This window comes from Borostomias antarcticus, assembly GCF_949987555.1.
Source record: "Borostomias antarcticus genome assembly, chromosome: 2".
NCBI classification, from domain to species: Eukaryota; Metazoa; Chordata; class Actinopteri; order Stomiiformes; family Stomiidae; genus Borostomias; species Borostomias antarcticus.
In genome coordinates, this window is record NC_140235.1 from 20,643,960 (window position 1) to 20,666,766 (window position 22,807).

The 22,807-nt window shown below is 48.4% G+C and overlaps 1 protein-coding gene across 1 annotated transcript; it reads left to right on the forward strand.

Annotated features, from left to right (window-relative positions):
- Nucleotides 1-621: 621 nt before the first annotated feature.
- On the forward strand, nt 622-22,523 carry smarcd3b (SWI/SNF related BAF chromatin remodeling complex subunit D3b). Its single transcript, XM_084457604.1, has 13 exons — nt 622-859; nt 5,449-5,639; nt 9,658-9,700; nt 11,224-11,346; nt 11,687-11,809; nt 12,630-12,725; nt 14,462-14,563; nt 14,926-15,087; nt 15,779-15,876; nt 16,197-16,332; nt 16,834-16,956; nt 17,309-17,410; nt 19,282-22,523. Exons 1-13 carry the CDS (start codon nt 782-784, stop codon nt 19,333-19,335), a joined length of 1,431 nt encoding a protein of 476 aa, XP_084313730.1. The 5' UTR covers nt 622-781; the 3' UTR covers nt 19,336-22,523.
- Nucleotides 22,524-22,807: the final 284 nt, after the last annotated feature.

Genomic DNA, 22,807 nt, shown 5'->3' on the forward strand with positions numbered 1-22,807 from the left:
TTGAGAATGAGTTCAGTGCTGTGTGTGTGTGTGTGTGTGTGTTGGTCTCTGTATTTCCGCGCGTGTGTGCGCGCGCGTGCGTGAGAGTGTGTGTTTCTGTATTTTCGTCTTTGTGTGCCTGTATTTCCACACGTGTGGTTGTGTGCGTGTCTGTCTGTATCTCTGCGCACATGTGTTTGTTTGTGTGTGTGTGTGTGTGTTTGTGTGTGTGTGTGTGTGTATGTGTGTGTGTGTGTGTACACGCCCGCGTTCTGACCATGGCCTCGTCGTCTCCGGGGGGGAGGGTTGAGCTAGCAGTATACAGCGAAGGAATAGCTAACGGATGCTAACCAGCCTCGCAGCCCCTGTACAAACAGCCGGCTCTGTCGGGGAGCCAGTCACACCGCGTGCCCTTATCTACCAATGGAATGCAACAGCTGTGCAGGGGGGGGGCTGGTGGGGTGGGCCGGCTGGAACCCCCCTGCCAGACCCCCGCTCAGCCGCCTGAGCACGGCTCCTGAAAGGCAGCTCAACTACAAAAAGTGAGAGAGACAGAGTGAGAGGCTCGTCGGCGGGGCTGCGCGTTCAAAACAGAGGGACAGAGCGAGAGAGAGAGGGGGGAGGGAGACGGAGGGAAGGAGAGTCAGGGATAGTCAGCGCTGAAAAGGAGAGCACAAAGAGGAGGAAAGTGGAGCAGGGGAGTGGATTCGGAGACTGGGTGAAGGGAGAGAGAGAGAGAGGCAAGACAAAAGGAAGAGAGGGAGAGACGCAGCCAGGGCGAACGGAGGGGATCGCCGAGCAAATGGCCACGGAGGAGACGGCGGGGGGCGCTAGGAAAGCCACCAAGAGCAAACTGTTTGAGTTCCTGGTCCATGGCGTGGTGAGTAACGCTGGCTTGTCATTGACATGCAGGCAGAGCCGGACCCTGGCGTGCACTTGTGTGTGTAAGTGTGTGTGTGAGAGAGAGAGAGAGCGAGAGAGAGAGAGAGAGAGAGAGAGAGAGAGAGAGAGAGAGAGAGAGAGAGAGAGAGAGAGACGGCACGGCAGCAGCCTGTGCGTTTGAGATAGCCGGGAAAGCCGTCCATGTGAAGGTTATTTCCAGCTCCCCGGATCCCGCTCTGTTTTCTTTTTAAAGAGAGGGAATGAGAGAGGGAGGGAGCAGGCAGAGAGAGAGAGAGAACGAGACGTGGAGGGAGGGGGACAGGATTTTTAATGAAAGGAGAGAAGGAGAGAGAGACGAGAGGGCAGACGGAGCCTTGTTTGCCCTGACTGGAGTCAGGGGGGGAATGGTCAGTCCATTCTAAACACACACACGCGCACACGTACACACACACGTACACACACACACACACATACACACACATCATGTTGCTGTGAAGGATCATTTGAACATATATGGTCATGGAGAAAATATTTGATTCAGTAGCCTACACTTGCAGCATGAACTGGAGGGGATGGCACATTCTGGAAATGCTAAAAGAATTATGCAGTTCATTAAAGGCCATTCAGACTACCGTGTTGAGTGTGTGAGCGGTCTCTCTGGACACACACCCTAGAGACAGAGACAGTTTCAAACTAAAACATACCAACGTTATAACCAGAATACTTTGTTCAAGAGTTCTACCGAGTTCTTCATCAGCTTGGTGTCGATACCTACCCTTTGTAATCCATACAGTAGCTGTCTCCGTTCAAATCGTTTACCCATCTGTGGTCCTGTAATATAACACCTATCGTTCTTAATTGGACACATACAGTATCTGTCTACTTAGTATTGGGTAGTAGTCCTATGTGGAATGAGTGAAGATTTGGTGCATTTTGGTACAGGCGTGCGTTAATGGCCGGCACCGGGTCATGGTCGTGTACAGGTGCGTTCAATACGAGCATGTGCGGGGCAGCGCCAGGGGCTGTGACCAGAGCTGCGCGTGCACCCGCGTGCCCGGCAGGCACTGTGTCAGCCGGGCTGGGTAAGGTGAAGCTCAGCTCGGAGACTGGAGGAAAACGGCGAGAGAGGAGTTGATTGATGAGCGAGATGAGTGCGTTCCCTCAGCAGACCAATTAACCTTGATGAGGCTCGCGCTGCTCCCAGCCAAATATCTCCCCGCGCTTGTTTCCTATCTCCAGCTAGCCTCTCCTCTCTCTCCCAGCAGAGCTCGCACGGAAAACTCCAGTTAAGGATATTCGCGGCACGTTCACCTCATTGTGTAGACTGCGGGGACGGAGAAATATTTAGACTAATGGGCGCAAGGGTTGGTTTTGTTTGTTAGCTTGTGGCCGAGCGGGTGACGTTCCTTCTCTTTCGCGCCCGGAGGACTCAAAGCCAGTGTGGCTATTATGAATATTCACCACTGTAGGTAAAGATAACATTTGTGTGTCTTGGAGGGACTGTATCCAAAAAGGCCAGCCGCATTCCTTGACAAACACACACGAGCACTCACACACATACACACGCACTGGGACCTGAAGGTCGAGGTGTTCCAAGGCAGGACTGTGTGTCTATGGGGGAGCGACCTCTGTTAGGGCTTGGTGGGTGGGCGGCACTCTCTGTCTCTCTTTGTCTCTGTCTCTTCTTTTTCTCTCTCTCCTTCTCTCTTGATCCCTCTCTCTCTAGATCACTCTCATTCACCTCTCCCCCCCTTTCTCTCTCTCTCTCTCTCTCTCTCTCTCTCTCTCTCTCTCTCTCTCTCTCTCTCTCTCTCTCTCTCTCTCCCCCTGTACTGTACATGATTGGATGTGGAGGTCACAAAGGGTCTTTGTCCAGATAAAGGCCCAGCAGCACTGCCTGCGTGGGAGACATGGAGGAGCCCAACACGATACATATACCGTGTGTGTTTGTGTGTGTGTCTTCCACCATACCCTAGCCCTGCAAGAAGCCTCTCCATCAGGGTGGGCTGAGGGTCATGCTATACTGTACACAGAAGGACTCTGTTGTGGGGTGGTCACAGCTTTGTGGGATATCATGTCACGGTTCATAGATCCGTATCTGGGGCTCAGTGTGAGGGTTAAGTTTGGTCTCTTCTAATCCCCCAGATGCCATCACACCCCTCGGATAACCAGGCATATTAGCTTCTTGCCAGATGGGTGAAGCTCCGTATCACGAAGATCAGATCTGGGAGGCTTGGAATGGAGTTGGGTTGGGGGGGGTTGGGGGGCTGTAGCCATGTATGTATTGTGTATTGTTGTAGTAGCCATGTTCGCATTTTTGGACATTTCATTCTTCTTGTTCATCTGTCTGTCTGCGTTTCCTGTTATACAAGACTTCTCTAGCTTTCCTCCAAGTATTCCATAGCTTTCCTCCAAGTCTTTACTAGCTTTTACAAACTCTTGCCCAAGCTCTCACCCAAGTGGTGCTCCAGTAACAACATCAGTTTGGCTCCATATGCCCGGGTAGAGCAGCAGTCCTCCCTGGTTCTCTATCTCCTCTGCTCTCCCTGCTGGGTGGCCAGCCTGGTGTGGACTGGACTCAGACAGGAAGTGGACTCTGTGTGTGTGTGGGAGGACCCCACATGGTTTGCCCCTGTCTAAATTGCTATCTCTCTCTCTTGCTTTCTCCTGTTATTTCTCCCTCTCGCTCTCTCTCTCTCTCTCTCTCTCTCTCTCTCTTTCTTTCTCTTTCTTTCTTTCTCTCTTTCTTTCTCTCTCTTTCTTTCTCTCTCTCTCTTTCTTTCTCTCTCTCTCTCTCTCTCTCTCTCCCATGCCTTCTGCCATCACCTCCTCCCCGCCCCCCACACTCTCTTTCCCCCTGGTCAGAGGAGACACCTCTCAGCTGTCCCTTCCCCCAGCCAGTAGAGTGACAGCACCTTCTGTACGAGGGAACATGGGCTCCGAAACACAGTTACACAGGGTGTCAGCTGCTCACCGTGGCTACTCGCCATTTTAACAGGCATTAACAACCCGACTCTGTCCTCCTCAGTCAATGGCTACAGCAGCTTCCTGGCTACCGCCATTATTTCAGTATTTCAAGAATCAGAACTTTAGAGGCATTTTTCCCATGTGTTTTTCTGTGACCTGCTCTTTTATACAGTACATTTGAGGTGTGTGTGTGCGTGCGTGCGTGCGTGTGTGTGTGTGTGTGCGTGCGTGCGTGTTTGCAGTTGGTCTAAAGAGCATGTTTGATCATCCTGTAAGCACTGAGCCAGGATGGCTGTAAGAAGCTATGAATGCAGACAGAAGTTAGATACAGTGACTGAGATAGCAGAAGACACCTGCAACGTAGCTCTGTCCAATTCATTGTATCGAGAGAGCATTTGAAACTGATGACAATGTTGAATTTAGATGCTTTAGATTTTTTGTCAGTATTTCCATCTGCTCTTAACACACGCTTTAGCCTGAGATGTTGTTTTGTTGGGTAATAGTCATTACGTCTCCTTTTTTGTGAGGTGCGGCATCTCCTGTCTCACAAGGCCTCTGATGTGGGAGAGCGTCTTGCGCTGAAAGGCGTTCTGCTTTAAAGCTCTCGCAGCAAGGCCACCTTCACACGAGGCTGGGAAGGCGATTGTTATCCCAAATTGTAAAGGTGTGTGTGTGTGCGCGCATGTGCATGTGTGCGTGTGTGTGTAAGAGCAGGATTCATTGTAGCCTTGCTCGTATAATGAAACAATCAAATGGTTTCTCTTCCAGAATGTCAAAATACCCATCTCACCCACACAGAAATGCAACCACTCCTTTTGTCACTGCAGAATCACAGTATTTCTGGTCCTTTATATTTTTACGACAATAGTCTGCACTTCCATTAAGGCGCCGGGTGAAATGTTTCCATCTCAGTCGCTAATGATTGACCTTATAATCTCTCTGGGTTTCGTAGCAGAAGTTTTCGCTGTCTTTCTTGAGAGTTGAGGATATTGACTCTGAAGTCTATGTGGTGCAAAGAGACCCATATATTCTCTATGGTCACTGAGATGGAGGCTTTAGACTATTCTGTGAGCTTCCATTGTGAGAGGTCCTCTTGGCCACACCCACCTACAGACTATACAGAGCATACCCAATTATATCACCATGGATTAAGAGTATTAGTTACTCAATTCCTAACCCTTGCTGATGTAAAGACTGTACAGTTGCAGCAAATGAGCTATTGGAGTGTCTCCGGTCACCACCGAACCACTGGTTTCTCCTCCACTCTGGCCGTTTAACGTCCAGGCGTGTCCTCTGGCCAGCAGTTGTTGCCATGGGAGCGATGGGCACAGGTGTGAGGCCCCTGCCAGCTGTTCACACACATCCCAGGCAGCAGCGGCCAGGCTCCGCTAGCTGACACTACAGCATGCTGCTGAGTTGGGGGACACACACACACGCCCTCTGTGTGTGTGTGAGCGTGTGTGTGTATGTGTGAGTGTGTGTGTTTGTTGAAATGTGTGATATCACTGAGTGAGAATGGTTTGGGTCAAATAGTCAGAGTTATCCATAGTGTGTTGATGAAATGGTGCCATTATGTGTTTTTGAATGTGACTTCTAAACCCCCCTCCCCCCTCCCCCCAGCGTCCCGGGATGCCGTCTGGAGCGCGGATGCCCCACCAGGGCGCTCCCATGGGCCCCCCCGGCCCCCCGTACGGAGGAAGCCCCGCCGTGCGGCCGGGCCTGCCCACCCCTGTCATGGAGCCCAGCCGTAAGAGGCCCGCCCCCTCTCAGCAGGTCCAGCAGCAGCAGGCCGTCCAGAACCGCTCCAGAAAGTGAGTCTGACCCACAAGACACATCATCACACAGACCTGGGTGGAAGAAATACCATTTGGGAATTGTTTCAAATACTGCATTATTTGCGCTTGATTGAGCTCCCTCTGGGTCAATGGAACCAATGATCCCAACTCAAGCAAGCAAACCGAAGTATTGGAAATCCTTTCAAGTGATATTTTTGACCCAGGTCTGTAGGATATATAGTACATCTATCTTCACTGGTTACAAGTGTGTCCACTCACTGCATGGCTCTGTGTGTGTCTCCTAGCCTAGCCTAGCCTAACCTCTCCTAACCTGCTATCCGACAGAGCCTCTCCACTGTGTTCCAGTTGCCTGGGAAATTGTGTTGGTTTTGGAGTTGGGATTGACGTTAAACCTGAGTTGACACCGCGTTCCAGAAATAAAAGGCAAAGAACACACTTTAGCCTGATCTTTGTAGTTCTATCAATCAATCAATCAATCAAAGCTTTATTCTAGCCAAGTTAGTCATTGTTAGCAATACCAGTTGATAACAACACACAGAAATGTTTTTTTTTTTGCTATTGTGCTCATACAAATACCGTAGCAACATTGTCCACTGATAGAAGTTGTGTATACGACTGATTTAAAGAGACACAAATACAGCAGAGGCGCTAATAAACAGTCTTACTACAGCTTTCACTTATTGTTGATGCGTGTAGCAGCCATCTGGATTTGGGTTCAGGGTTGTCGTGGTATATTCCCCCCCCCCCCCTCCGAGTTAACATGGTGGAAATCCAAGTTCATGGAGCGTTCCAGATCACATTCTTGTTGGTGAACTGAGAAAGTCCCAGTTCGAGAGTAGCACGCTAAGGCTAAGCTACTGTGCAGCACATGATAGGCTAAGCTAGGCTAATGTTAGGAGGGTCTCTCCAGGCTAATCTCTTGCCTCTGGCCGTGCTTCTGTGTGTGACGCCCTCCAGTTTACACCACCACATGTCACTCCTCTTGCTCTGCGCTACAGGCCCTCCACCTCTCTCCTCTCTCTGTACCCTCCAATAGTGAGCAGTCGGGTCTGTTGCAGTCGGGTCTGTTGTCTATCGGCTGTGCGCTGTGAGCAGTCTTATCTGCCGTTCTTATCTGTGGCCTGTCAGCTGTTGTGCTGTCACGGTCATGGCCCCTACAGAATGGGAAGGTGTAGACTCAGTGACCTGGCTGCTGAGAAATGATTCACGGTGACAGCCCGTTCCCCAGACACACGCACACACACACATACACACACACTCACATACTCTCTCTCTCTCACACACACACACACACACACACACACACACACACACACACACACAAAAAAACATACATACTCTCACACTACTTGGGGAGTAGAGAGGCAGGTAGTGTCTCTAGAGAGAGAATCAATAATCACATTCACTTTCTGTGTCTCTGTCTCTCTCTCTCCCTCTCTCTGTAACCCCTCTCTCTCTCTCTCTCTCTCTCTCTCTCTCTCTCAGTATCTGCAGTGAAATTGATCCACTCACAATCTCACAATTAGCAAGCAGCCTTGTCAAACACCAGTCCAGAGGAAGCGTTGCTCTACGGTGGGCCTCCCTCCCCCCCGGGGCGCTGGTGGATGGGGGCTGGGGGGGGATTGTGGTCGGGGACGAAGGTCAGGGCTTAGAGACCTGATTGATGGCCCGGGGTCTCCCAGCCAGGGGACCCTTGGTCTGGGAGAGTGGAGGCTTGTCCTCTGGCATGCGATGCCCCCCCCCCTCCCGTGCCAGCTGTCAGCTGAGGCCAGGCGGGGGGCCGCCAGTGTCTGTGGTGTCATTGAGATGCTCTGGCCAGAGCCTGGCCCCGCTGCTCTGCAGAGCCGCAACCCCGCTGCCTCTGGTGCTTAAAATAGAACGTATTCCCATTTACAGTACAATTTGCATAGACTCTATAAATAGGCCAGCGTGACTGGGTCAGAGATTACTATTTGATTTTTCAACCATGTTTGCAGTAGGTGTGGCCTTTCTTGGCAGGCAGGGCCGAGGACATACTGCACTGACCGAGCTGTAACCTCGATGAGAGATTTCTGGTAAAATACTGTTGAAGAGTCTTTGTGCCCTAGCAGCTATGTTCATTTTGATTATTGATATGTGGAAATGTTTTTCTGGTGTCTGCGTGGCTCTCTGTCCCTCCACTATCCATGGTATGTTTTTGTGTGTGTGTGTGTGTCGCATCCATGAATGTGTGTGAACGTGTGTGGTGATGGTTCTTACGTTGGAGAACCCAAGACCCCCCCCCCCCCCCACCACCTTGACGAGGACCCCCCCTTGTGTTGCCCCCTACCTTACCTCATGTTATGTGCATGAACACAGACACACCACTACACTTATGCCTGCCCTACACATGTCTCCACTGTACTCTTGCACCTACAGTACTAACAGATCCATCCATACACACACACACACGACCACCACCAAGTGTGACCTTCAGACATCCTGCTTGCTGCCACCGAGTGTGTGTTACGCAAACCCGTCTAATCGGAGAATCTTCAAATCCCCTCGACTGCTCTTAGGAAGCCCGTGGGATTCCCAGGAGCCAATGAGATCCCGGCGAGGCAGATGGACATGAGAGATGCCCAATCAGATCCAACGCTCGGATCAAAGTAGGAGTTTATTCTGCTGCATGTCAGTTTTCACACGTTCTCTCTCTGCCCCCACACCCTCCTTTACCCCCTGCCCCACCCCCCAACCCAGCCCTCTCACCAAACCCCAACACCTTCTAGTCTATAGCCAGTGCCCTTACCCTCTCACATCTATACAAACTCCTGTGTTTGTCTCTAGATAAACAGTCTATTAACCCAATCTATCAACCAGGTGTTCATAAGACTACCTCAGGATATGCTGGTGCATGTATTGGACTGGACTGAACTGGAGCATGGCATGGAGGATTTTTTGCAGTTTCTCTCTCTAGGAATGTCTAAGGATGACCTCAACCCTATCAACCTCTGAGCTTTTTTTCTGTTTTGAGGAAAAATGGGGGTGATTTTTCACCAAGGCGGCGACTCACAAGTCAGTGACACCCCAGTCCCTTTGACATGTAACGGCTGCCCACTTTCATCGCCCTGAGGTGTGTGTGTGTCAGCATTTGGCAGGCTACCATGATATACTCTAAAACCCGTTAGTGGGACCTTGATAAAAGAACCCGAAATAATCCTTAAAAAAAGGCTCTCGAAGTTTAGCGCTCAAGTATCGCTTCCGAAGAAGACTCCTACTACCAGTGACTAGATACCACAGGCACAGCTTGAGCCTTGACACCTCGGGTGCAGGTCAGAGAACTCATCTTCCATCTCAACCCAAGCAGCAGACCTTATGCTGTCACTCTGCCCTAGCGTATCTGAATATGATGAGTATTCCCTCGGGTCCCCTAAAAAAAGAATCATGTCCACACACTCAGGAAACCCTTGCCATTCGTAAACTCAGATACTGTATATCTATGTCTGTGAATTATATTTATCTACTTGTTACTTGACATGCACCCGGAAGCTCATGGGCCCTTTCTCTGGCGTCGGCGGTCATTGGCGGTCATCGTATGAAGGAGTAGCCAGCTCTCGCCGTAACAAACAATCAAAACACACCGTCGGTCTGTCAGTGTCCCAGTCCTGAGGTGTCCAACATCTGACCTCCTGCCGCAGTGGTGATCCTGCCCGTTCTCCAGTACGAGTGCGTATGGTGTGAACTGTGTGTGTGCGCGTGCGTGTGTGTGCACGCGTGTGTGTGTGTATGAGGTGAGTGATGATGTGACACTTCTCTGGATGCCTTTGGTCCCTGCTCTCCAGGTGGCCTTCACGCTTGCGTCCACTACAAACACACTGGCCCACATGTACATGCGCACACACAAACGCACACACAAACGCACACACAAACGCACACACACACACACACACACAGCTGGGACGCTGGGGTGCTGGATGTGGCCCAGCGTTTTAGCAGATGGCCTGGGTGCTATGCTATCAGTCACCATAGTAACATGCTCCCTTTTCCCTCTTTCTCTCGTTCTTTCCCCCCGTAGTGCCAAGAGAAGGAAAATGGCAGACAAGATTCTTCCGCAAAGGGTGAGCCCGCTTCATTTCTACCTTTTCCCCTACCCGATACCTGTGTCTGCATGCGATTATCCGTGGTCTGTCGAATAGAAAATGTGTCCATGTGTCTGATGATCTCCGGGGTTCTTGGTGGGCGTAGAGCAGCAGAGGATTAGGCGACGTTTCACAAACAGTGAAAAGGGAGACGCGCGCGGGATGGGAGGTTTTCGGGTTTTGGGTGCGTCCGCGGGGTTTCACAACGGTCCGTCTGCTCCCCGAACTAGAACAGCCGACAGATCGATACGAAACGGCCGCTGGATTCCGTTTGGGGGGGGTGGGGGGGTGGCGTAACCGCAGGTGTGCGATCGACCGAGGCTCGCGTCGCCTCTCTCTCCGTCACCGGGGGTACCGCCATGCCCCCCACCCCCCGTCCGGCCCAGCGGCCGGCCTTCCTACGGAGGGGCAGGGCTCGGTGGAGGCGGAGGCTGGGTGGAGTGTCTCTGGCGAGCGTGCCCCCCCCCCCCCCAGCCCTCCTCCACCCCACTGTGTCTGCTTGCGTCTGGGTCTTATCCACGACACTGGCCCGGGCTGGGGGAGATAGTGGCCGGCCCCGAGGCACCGCGCCGATGACTCAGGGATGGGGAATGTCCACCGCCGCCACCACGCACCATTGTCCGCGCCACCACCTCGGCCCGCTGACAGGCTCGCAGATGCAGATACGACAACGAGGGGGAGCGGTGAGATAGACGAGACGACGGAGAGGGAGGGAGGAGGACAGGACGGAGAGACGGACAGGCATACGGAGAGAGTGTAGAGAGGGAGAGAGAGAGATGGAGGGGGGGAAAGAGAGAAAGAGATAGATAGATAGAGAGTGGATGCAGATCAGAGAAAGGGAGTGGGGGAGTAGATAGAGAGATGGAGAGAGAGAGAGGGAGGGTAGATAAGAGAGATGCAGAGAGAGAGGGTAGATAGAGAGATGCAGAGAGAGAGGGTAGATAGAGAGATGTAGAGAGAGAGGGAGAGATGGAGAGAGAGAGGCAGTGAGTGGTGTTGCGTAGTCTCAGAGTGTGTGCTCAGTTTTGTAAGCAGCCTCTGGCTCTCTGTGGACTCAGGATGGTAACAAGTCAGAGATGATTGGCTGGAGCCAGTGCTTCTGACGGACATGCATATTCAGGATCGCTAGACTGAACCAGTTACAGCTGTGGGACACACAGGCTATGGGCACCGTGTACCGCTCGGTAACTTTGATTAGGTGTGGGCCAGGTAGGCAGAGACAGGAAGGGTAGAAAGGATACAATCATTGATGGAGAGAAGGGCTCCAAATACTCCAGTCGTTGGTGGAGAAAGATTCCAAATAATAAGTCATTGTTAGGGAAGGTTCCAAAGGATAAGTCAATTATTTACACTCAAGCACATCTATCAACTCCTCTTACTGTCACAGTCTAGGTGTTATTTTCATAATAGCTTGAGGGAAGTTTTTTTCTAAGATAATAAAGAACATTGTTGAAGATGAATGATTCAGTTATACTAATACACCCCCCTCTCATCTCCTGTAGATCCGTGAGCTGGTCCCAGAGTCCCAGGCCTACATGGACCTGCTGGCGTTCGAGAGGAAGCTGGATCAGACCATTATGAGGAAACGGGTGGACATCCAGGAAGCCCTGAAGAGACCCATGAAGGTACAGTACTGTAACCTGGCTAGTGCATCATATCAGTGCAGCATCCAGCACCCTGCAGCACTGAACATGAACTATCTGAACATGAAATATCAAATGTCTCCGATGTACAATATCTAGGCATTGAGGATTTTTGAGATTTTAAATGTGAGATTTAATCCCCCCCCCCCACCACTAAATATCCCCCATGTGAGATGTGTTATGGTGTTAGGATTTGCATTAAAATCAATGTTCTCAAAGGTGATTTTTTTTCTTGGTGTAAACTACATTTGTGTGTGTGTGTGTGTGTGTGTGTGTGTGTGTGTGTGTGTGTGTGTGTGTGTGTGTGTGTGTGTGTTTGCAGCAAAAGCGTAAGCTGCGTCTGTACATCTCCAACACCTTCAACCCTGCCAAGCCTGACGCCGACGATTCCGACGGCAGCATTGCATCCTGGGAGCTGCGAGTGGAGGGGAAGCTGCTGGATGATGTGAGTCATTCTCTGGTTTCTCTCTCATCCTTATTTAAAAATATTTAACTTCTGTTTAATCTTTGATTTTATGAGAATACTGTACCCTTTGTTTGTTCTGTGTCTTTATTTACAAGTGTGTGTTCTCTGCCAGGCATTAAATTGCAGTTGAATGTGGTGTGGGTTTAAATTGACTCACCCACTGAGAAACAAAATACCTCAGTCAAAACTGGGGTTATGTCCTTATCCTAAAACCGAGTATGAAAACTAGTGGTTCTTTGATCTAGGAGTTGTTCTATGTTGTTTTTTCACCACAGCTACGTACCATGGTGGTGAATTGGCATAGCATATGTGCATGGTCAGCCCCCCTCAGACAGAAACCTGTTTGTTTGCTTAGACTTCGAGACCGTGATCGACGTTTGGAGGAATGTTTGCACAGATTAGGGATGATGCAGACGGAAAACATGATGGCCTCAGTTCTGAAGAGTAAGCCGACTTAGGAGGCTGTAGTTCTCATCAGAACGGGGACAGGACTATCATTTCACAGTGGTTTGGACAATTTGAGGTTGCAAAGCCCACAAATATTTCTGCTCAAGGAAGTGGACCATTGTTGGATTTTGTTTTCCGTTTCACGGCTAGCCATGATACACTCATCACATACTGTGCTGTAGCTGTGTGTGTGTGTGTGTTTGTTTGTGTGTGTGTTTGTTTGTGTGTGTGTGTGTGGGAGTATGAGCATGCGCGCATGTGAGTGTGTGTGAGTTTTCAAGAATATATATATTGAATATATATAGAATATCAAGAATGTTGACCTTAAATGACCCTACCCTTCATCCCCCAGCCTGGGAAACTGAAGAGGAAGTTCTCTTCCTTCTTCAAGAGCTTGGTGATCGAGCTGGACAAAGACCTGTACGGACCCGACAACCACCTGGTGGAGGTGAGTCCACCTGCCCTCTTGACCACGACCACCACCCTCTCTCTCCCTCTGTCTCCACCATCATTTCCTGGTATCCACAGCTGAGTTTCATCCATAGGGACCTTTCCTGTGCCTAGGGGTTCATAAGTAGACTCTGGGATGTGACATCAAAAACCCAGAGGCACTCCAGAGATGCACCAAGGGAATGCTTTCTCTTCCTTTTAGTGCCTGTAGGCATGTTGGGAGTGTCGCCACATTCCGGAGCCTTACAGCTTAAACAGAGCTACAGTATTTATCTGTAAGGTAGCTGAATGGGTCTCTGCTCCCTCTCTATAGTACAGCTATTAGGCTACAACCTGTATGGTTTATTAATGCCAGGCTGGCACCGAACTGATTTGGATGAAAGAAATAGCTACATTATTTTCATGTCTTTACATGAATCACCAATTTTGGTATTGTTCACTTCCGAAAGACATGATGTCAGTGTTATTGCTTTAGCAGGCTGATGTTTTAGAAGTTAATATTTTATGGAAGGGGGTGTAGCTCTCCTGTTGGAGGCTACTGGGGGGCGGCAGAAGCTTGGGAGGTATAGTAGTCGTCTGGGAATCCTAAGGTTCCCGGTTCGATTCCAGCTCCTTCTGGCAGAGCGTCAAAGTGTTCGAAGACACTGAACCCCAAATTGCTCCCAACGCGCTGGCCAGCACCTTGCATGGCAGCTGACCGCCATTGGTGTGTGTCTGTGTGTGTGAACGAGAGGCCACTGTAAAGCACTTTGGATGAAAGCGCTGTGTAAGTGCAGTCCATTTACCATTTACCACCATTTACTGCAAAGCTTCACACCCGGTGTCACACCCACACTCCTTCACTTCCCGAGGCTGGCAACTTGACGAACAAATGCTGGCCAAACAGTGGTCGCCATCTCACTGCGTTTTCTCTCTGAGGAATTAATCTTGGCGGGGATAATCGGCGGAAGCTTTGCCTTGAATGACTCTGCCCATTTATAGACGTAGCCGGCCACCTTGACATACCTCACCACAGTCATCGGCGCATCTCTACTGAGTCATCGGCAGTATGAAAGCATCTCATAAGCACCTAGTGTAGAGAGCCTCCCCCGCTTCCGCCTCCCCCCCCTCAGTGTTGCATGCTAAGTGGCTATGATGCACTGTCACACAGGGAACTTTAAGTGTTTTTCTTTTCAGCTGCTGACAAGTAAAGCCAAGGTAAGACGCAGACTCAAATAACACCGTCCCCAGGGAGGGCTTGATATCTAGATAGCAGAGGAGGAAAATTAATTCATTCAGAGACTGTATTTGGCACGAATGTACTGTATCTGGCTAGGCCAGGTTACAAATCTCAACTTGGATAAGCCACGTTCTTGTTTGGCTTCAAAAAGAGGTGACTCTGATGCAGTTTGAAATCCCAACGTGTGAGTCGGCAAACATGGACTAAAATGGTCACAAACCTCTGATGTCTTGGTTCCTCACCACACCATGCATGGTCTATTTTTTTAGTTTTCTTACAGCGACTCAGCCTTACAAAAGACGACAAACTCTGTGGGTCAAACACAAGGCTGCTCGCTGAAAGTGTACACGTTTGGTTTCGTACTCTTTCTTTCGTCTTTCGTGTGCATATTTTGTGCAGATTTTGTGCGTCTTCCTAAACCTTCTGCTGCTGCTGCTGCTGGTGTCGGTGTGTAACCAGTGTCTGGTGCGTTGCGTTCAAGGTTGTTGTGTCTGTTTCCGTGTCTGTCCCGCCAGTGGCACCGCACCCCAACCACGCAGGAGACGGACGGCTTCCAGGTGAAGAGGCCAGGAGACGTGAGCGTGCGCTGCACCCTGCTTCTGATGCTGGACTACCAGGTGAGGGCGCCAGAGAGTCGTGAGCCATAGACTGGATCAGGAAAGCCTTGGGCGGGTTAATATAGTGTATAGACTCCTCTCTGGTATCTCATCTTTGATTGTGGATAGTAGATGTGTTTTCCCAAAATGATAACGTACCAATGTAGGAATAAAATCATCCAAAATTGTATTCATTACCCTTTCGCAGCATCTGATACAATTCCTAATCAATTCCTGAGCAACCCCCACCCAGCAGACTCTCAGAATCCTGGGACATACAGTAGTCGTCTCCGAAGAGGTCGTGACTTCTGTGTGTGTGTTCCAGAGGTATGGCTAGGCCTAGTCCAAACACCACGATGCTAACCCTGACCCCAACCCCCCAGCCCCCCCAGTTCAAGCTGGACCCGCGGCTGGCACGCCTGCTGGGCATCCATACCCAGACACGCTCCTGCATCATCCAGGCACTGTGGCAGTACGTCAAGACCAACAAGCTGCAGGACTCCCACGACAAGGAGTACATCAACTGTGACAAGTACTTCCAGCAGGTAGCACACTGCCAGACCACTCGGTGGCAATACTAGTTGCTTTAAGATAGCAATTAAGTTTTATTCAATTCCATTCTAGCCATTCACTGTGGTGATGATAATAATGATGACTGTAGTCATGGTAAGCATGCGGTGCCGTGGCTCCTGTGAGGATGTGTGTGTGTGTGTGTATTCAGATCTCTGCTGTGAGGATGTGTGTGTGTGTGTGTGTGTGTATTCAGATCTCTGCTGTGAGGATGTGTGTGTGTGTGTGTGTATTCAGATCTCTGCTGTGAGGATGTGTGTGTGCATTCAGATCTCTGCTATGAAGATGTGTGTGTGTGTGTATATTCAGATCTCTGCTGTGAGGATGTGTGTGTGTGTATTCAGATCTCTGCTGTGTGTGTGTGTGTGTGTGTGTGTGTGTGTGTGTGTATGTGTATGTGTGTGTGTATTCAGATCTCTGCTGTGAGGATGTGTGTGTGTGTATTCAGATCTCTGCTGTGAGGATGTGTGTGTGTGTGTATTCAGATCTCTGCTGGGAGGATGTGTGTGTGTATTCAGATCTCTGCTGTGCTGTGAGGATGTGTGTGTGTGTGTATTCAGATCTCTGCTGGGAGGATGTGTGTGTGTATTCAGATCTCTGCTGTGCTGTGAGGATGTGTGTGTGTGTGTGTGTATTCAGATCTCCCCTCCCCTCCTCCTCCCCCAGATCTTCGACTGCCCCCGGCTCAAGTTCTCAGAGATCCCCCAGCGCCTCACCAACCTCCTGCTGCCCCCAGACCCCATCGTCATCAACCACGTCATCAGGTAAGCCTGTCTGTCTGCCTGTCTGCCTGTCTGTCTGTCTGTCTGTCTGTCTGTCTGTCTGTCTGTCTGTCTGCCTGTCTGTCTGTCTGTCTGTCTGTCTGTCTGTCTGTCTGTCTGTCTGTCTTATCTGTCTGTCTGTGTCTGTTTAACTAACACCACCTGTACTTGAATTGAATCAGACGTACTGTACCTCAACATAATGTTTGTGTGATCTAATCCAAGAAGAGTACCTAAGCGCTTTGGATAACGTTCCAAAAATGATGAGTGGCTTCTCGCAGGCTGACGTTGGTATTTCCCCGCCCCCCCCCCCCCCCCTGCAGTGTGGACCCTAATGACCAGAAGAAGACAGCCTGCTACGACATTGACGTGGAGGTGGAGGATCCCCTGAAGAGCCAGATGAGCAGCTTCCTCCTGTCCACCGCCAACCAGCAGGAAATAGCCTCCCTCGACAACAAGGTGAGACAGCAGCACCAACGGACAGCTGCTCTTTACCGGCCCCTCGGTCCTTTTGTATGCGCTAAGTCACACCAGCGTGTTGGGGCGTCCTGTGTGTAGGTGAAATCCCATGGTCCATCCTCATCTTTACACTAACATTGCTGCAGAGCTTCTGGACTCTCTTTGATCTGGTGATCTACTTTCTCCTGTCGTCACTACATCAGATTCGACTGTCTGTTGTAAGAGGATGACTGTCAGACTAAGGTTGTTGCCGTACAAATATATTGAGCCGTGTCAGACCTGAGCGGAAATATTATCTTTTCAACTTCTTTAGCCTTGGCTTGAGTTTGAGTGGCAGGTGGGCTTTGCATGTTTGGGAACAGCCCATTGGTTCCATTCTTCCAGACGAGAGCAATCAAGCATAGAAAAGTAATTTAAATTATTTCAAATAGTATTTTGACCCAGGTGTGTTTGTCAGCTGCTGCCGGCGTCTGATACCTGTGTGGACTTTAACCCTCTCAGATCCATGAGACCATTGAGTCCATCAACCAGTTGAAGATCCAGAGAGACTTCATGCTCAGCTTCTCCAGGGATCCCAAGGGATACATCCAGGACTGGCTGAAGTCTCAGAGCAGGGACCTGAAGGTCAGCACACACACACACACACACACACATACACACGCACAAACACGCATGCATTTTTCCCATATATTGCACATAAACTTGTCAACATGAAACCCTGCTACCTTGACTGATCATGCTCTCTGATTGGACTGATCATGCTCTATGATTTGACTGATCATGCTCTCTGATTGGACTGATCATGCTGTCTGATGGACTGATCATGCTCTCTGATTGGACTGATCATGCTGTCTGATGGACTGATCATGCTCTCTGATTGGACTGATCATGCTCTATGATTTGACTGATCATGCTCTATGATTTGACTGATCATGCTCTATGATTTGACTGATCATGCTGTCTGATTGGACTGCAGCTGATGACGGACGTGGTCGGGAACCCTGAGGAGGAGAGGAGGGCGGAATTTTACCATGAGCCCTGGTCCCAGGAGGCCGTCAGCCGCTACTTTTACTGCAAGGTGAGGAGACACAGCTGTCACAGCTACACCCTAGACCAGGGGTGTCAAACATACGGCCCGCGGGCCAAAACCGGCCCGCCAGATGGTTCAAACCGGCCCACGAGACGACGTCCAAAATTAATAAAAAGGAACAGATATTCCAAATTTGTCCAGCAGAGGTCGCACTGACATAACGAGAGATCCGGAAATAAACAGCACGTGACAGCAACGCGCCCAGAATCATCTGGCAATCTTGCCTTATCGTTATTAAGCTCTTGTTGTCAAAATTACCCACGGTTGCACCGTCATTACCAAAATGTCTGTCAAAACGGAGAAAAGTTGACACAGAGTGCAGAGTTTTCCAAGAAAAATGGACTGATTCTTATTTATTCACAGAAGTGAAAGGGAAACCTGTGTGCTTGGTGTGTAATCAGCAAGTTTCAGTGCTCAAGGAATATAATATTCGACGCCACTATGAGACTCATCATGGTGAAAAATACAACCATTTGCGAGGACAACTGAGAATAGAGAAGATAAATGAATTGTTAGTGGGTCTGAAGAAACAGCAGTCTGTTTTTACCCGTAGCCGAGAGGTCAGTGATGCAGCGGTGAAAGCTAGCTACCTTATTGCTAACGAGTTAATGTTAGGATCCAAGCCATTTTCTGAGGGCGAGTTCGTGAAAACATGCATGCTGAAGGCTGCAGAAATCGTGTGCCCTGAAAAGCGACAGGCCTTTGCCAACATTAGCCTAACGAGGAACACTGTCGCAGATAGAATTTCAGATCTCTCGGCAGACTTGGACAGCCAAATGAATCACAAAGTCAAGTAATTTGTTGCATTTTCGGTTGCAATTGATGAGAGCACTCTGAAGAATACAGTTCTGTTAAAAATAACATTTACTGTGGTAATGTAATATTTAAAGACCATGAACATTGTGCAGTATAATATCAGTCAGCAGCTTCAGCACAAAATAGTTTGGTCTGGTGTAACTCTATTGCTCATGCACTGCTATCACTTTTATGGGTTTTTGAAATGTACAAATTTAATACATTTACAAGGCAGGGTGATAACGTTCTTCATAGCTCCCACTTTAGTTTGTGCATAGTGTGGTGAGTCAGTTCAGGTGGTCAGATGTGAAAATGTATCTACTGTACATTAAAATAAACAAGTTGTTTTAATCAAAGTGAAATGCCATTTTTTCAGTTCCATAGGCCTATCTGTGAATAAATGTTTTGTGCCTTTGTAGATCCACTGTGATCTGTGAGTTATAATGCACATATATAGGCTAAATGATAAATTAAGGCATAATATTGAAATATTGAAAAACAAAGGTAAAGATTTGGAGTTGACGTTATTTCTAGGTTATTTTGCTATTATTTTACTGGCCCGGCCCACTTGAGATCAGATTGGGCTCTATGTGGCCCCTGAAGCAAAATGAGTTTGACACCCCTGCCCTAGACATTGACCTGTCCTGAATCTCATCTTCATAACAATCTATATATATAAGCTATGACTCTGTTGATATGCAACAACTGGTTAAGGTTAGGTCTATATCTATCTATCTATCTATCTATCTATCTATCTATCTATCTATCTATCTATCTGTCTGTCTGTCTGTCTGTCTGTCTGTCTGTCTGTCTGTCTGTCTCTTTCTTTCTTTCTTTCTTTCTTTCTTTCTTTCTTTCTTTCTTTGTAGTTAGTTCAGCATCTACAAACCATCTATATGGAGCCCCTGAAAATAACCTTGGCGTCCTCAAGCCACTCCCAGCGTTATGTGCATAACGATCCATGACGTGCAAAACTCACCCTTTGAAGCTGATTGGTTGATGCCAAGTTACGCTTGAACATCGGTATGACGCTGCTGTCTCCTCCTCTGACCCTCTCTCATCAGATCCAGCAGAGGAGACAGGAGCTGGAGCAGGCCTTGGCCATCCGGAACACCTAAGATACCACCCCTCTGACGCCCCTGCCCTGTCCACCTGACCCTTGGAGCTCTGTGTGTGTGTGTGCGTGCATGTGTGTGTGTGCGTGTGTATGTGTGCGTGTTTGTGCACGTGCGTGTACAGTACATCGCCTCCGACCCATCCCCAATGACATTTACCCTGAAACCTGCTTATCTCTGGTGGACACACAACTCCACACTCCTGTCACTGGGACCACAGGTTTTCATCAAGCCTTCACCAGGCTTTCACCAGACCTTCACCAGGCCTTCACCAGGCCTTCACCAGGCCTTCACCAGGCCTTCACCAGACCTTCACCAGACCTTCACCAGACCTTCACCAGACCTTCACTAGACCTTCACTAGACCTTCACCAGACCTTCACCAGACCTTCACTAGACCTTCACTAGACCTTCACCAGACCTTCACCAGGCCTTCACTAGACCTTCACCAGACCTTCACCAGGCCTTCACCAGACCTTCACCAGACCTTCACCAGGCCTTCACCAGACCTTCACCAGACAGACACACCGTTTCCCTCATGAGCTCACCCTACCCTGACCAATGCATCGTTGATGTAAATATAATCCACGCTAGCATGTCTCAATCTCCTCATTAAGGATTAGAAGCAGACCGTGCTCTGGGTGTTCGTCTCCAACAGACCGACTCGTCCGCCGAGGTCCAGCAGAACTGTACATGGTGTCAACTTGATGTAACCGTGTCAAAATTCCTCGCTGTGTCTCGGATGAGCCCAAAGTGTTTGTGTGTTACGTTTGAAGTGTCTTCTTTCGTGAGTGACATTTTTGTGTTACAGTAGAATAGCTGTATATTCATATCAGCGTCCGTGTGTGTGTGTGTGTGTGTGTGTGTGTGTGTGTGTGTGTGTGTGTGTGTGTGTGTGTGTGTTTTGCTGTGGGTTTGAGTGTGTCAAACCATATTTGTTACACCAGCAGAATGAAGGTCACTGTTTCATAAGGGTTGAAAAATAGGACATGGTTAATTTTCCTAAATCAAATCAAACTTTATTTATATAGCACATTTCATACAGTACACAGAGGCAACACAGTTTGCTTTAATGTCTGCTGTATAAAGAGCTTACTTGGTCAAGGAAGGCAGTTTTTATGAATGAGATTCCCCTTTAAACTAAGGTAACATTATGGGATACATCTCAGTTGAAGTAAACCACAATTATGTCACAACTCTTAAGTACAGTAGATTATGTTAATACGTCAATTTTGTCACACACTCATGTGCATGTGATAGGCTACATACCTGTAGAATCTCTTGGTGTCCACAGTTCAGAGCCTGTGAGTCTGAACCGTGAAGATATACAGTAACAGTAACTTTATATGAAGACAAAGTCAAGTAGTAATAGATTGACTTGACTTTGCCTTTGACTTGACTCAACTTGATAGTGTATCTCCGATGGTCAGTACACTCTGCATGTTTTCTACAGAGCACTGTAACCGAGCAAACGCGGTTTGGAGGCAGCAGATCATTAAAAAAAATGAAATAGCTTTAGAAGTTAATATTCATTCATGCTGCTACAGTATTTTAGATAAATACTAATTCCAGGAACACATACCATCTGTCCTGAAGCAACTGAACAAACTTGATAGAACATATTACAAACCTCTCAACACAGTCCACTGTTTCTAATATGTAAGAGGGTTGTTTGAATTATGTGTTGAATAACCTGTCAATAGTTAAAGCTCACATCATGTTCAGTGTTGAAGGAGTGTGTGTCGGTGAGACTCTGTCCAGTTGACTAATACACTCAGACTGATCTGGGTTTTATCTTTCTGAAGAACACACCCATCACTGACTTGACCTGTCCCTCGTGTGGATCTGACAGTATTTTGTAATTTAATGTTCTGAAGACATTTTGAAGAAGTTGTCACCAAAGGATCCAGTTGAGAGTATTATTGTCATGATTAAAATGGACAATATATGAATAATCACAAGCAGTTTGTCATGGGTTGGGACAACTACATTAACTGTTGAAATGGAAGAATGGTAAATATGAAGACTTTTATAGGGACAGATATGTGAATGTAAATAGCTAGGATTTTCTCTCTCAAGGGAGCTAACTGTACAGCATTATGACTGTGTGTTTGTTTGTTTATTTTATAGAACGGGCTATGTAAGGTGAGATTGGAGTCCATAGGTGTTACGCTGTAGGACAGGGATGTTAGTGTGTGTCCCTTGTGTGTACTTTAGGGGAGGGGTGTGTGTGTGTGTGTTTGGGGTTATTTTAGGTCCATCTTGTTGAGATGCCACAAGATATACTGTAACTGAATGCTGCCAGTGAGAGTTGTGTGGTAGACTTGTACAAAACTTCAGCCTTTCGCTTCTAGTTTTTGTTTTTTTTTAAGCCTTTTGGCATTTGTATGTATATGTAGTCAATGTCAGTTGAAGAAACCCAAAAGTCAGCTTCTGTTCTGACGTTGAGGCTGTCCTTATGCACTGTCTCACGACAGATCGTTCAGTAGCCTATAAGTGCATCTGTGTACGTCTTTGTCATCCTCACCGTTGCTGAGAGCTCCTGACTCAGCAAACAGAAGTCAGACATCTTGACAACCTATGCATGCTGCATGGACATGGTTTTCTACATTTCAAAAGGGACATATAATGTTCTGTATGTCCAACGCCTGCGAGAAGCTGGACCTGAGTAGCACAGGGGTTCGCACCATTTTCGTGACAAATAGTATGCCTTCTGGCGCTTGCCTAAATCTCAGTCCGTGTTCTACAGGCCAGTGTATGAGTGATTGATATCAAAGATGGTATTTATTACCTAACTTGATGCATTCTGTCCAGATATTCTTGTGTTTGATCCATATTTACTCTTATGTGATGGACAGCTACTGTCTGGCTCTATAGCGCCCTCTTACTGAAGGATCTGTAAACTACAACGTGTGTCCCCTGTGTCTGTTACACCATGGGAGCCTGATGTGATGTTATGGGTTACTTCATTTGAGCGTTCCTCTTTTTCTTCCTGCATGTTTGTGAAGGAGAGTTGGTTCCTCTGTGCTCTCTCTCTTTGTCTCTCTAATGCACCATTTTGTCTGTTCGTCACCACCAAGGAGAGTAAATCTCGCTGATTCAAAAATAAAAGACTGACGTCTTCAAAATAAGAGAAAAACTGAACTCAAACTACAGCTGTGACTTTGTGAGACAGCTTGGATGTAAATAAATAAGCGCTTGCCAAAGTTTGTGAAAGCCTCGCTGTCTAAAGTGTCTTTCTTCGCTTTTGGAGCAAAAACTCAAAACGGATTATTTCATGACGTATGACCTGGAGACAATCAGTCTATATTATTCCTTAGTGAGCACAAAAAGATAAGTAGCACACTAGTCCAAAAACAGGACCTTATAGAGTAGGGGTTCATTTTCCTCCAGGCAGTGAGCTTAGTGACTGCTGAAGGTCATCCTGTGAGTAATCTCTCCAGCTGCAGTTCTCCCAGCTCTAGCGTGAGTGAGCA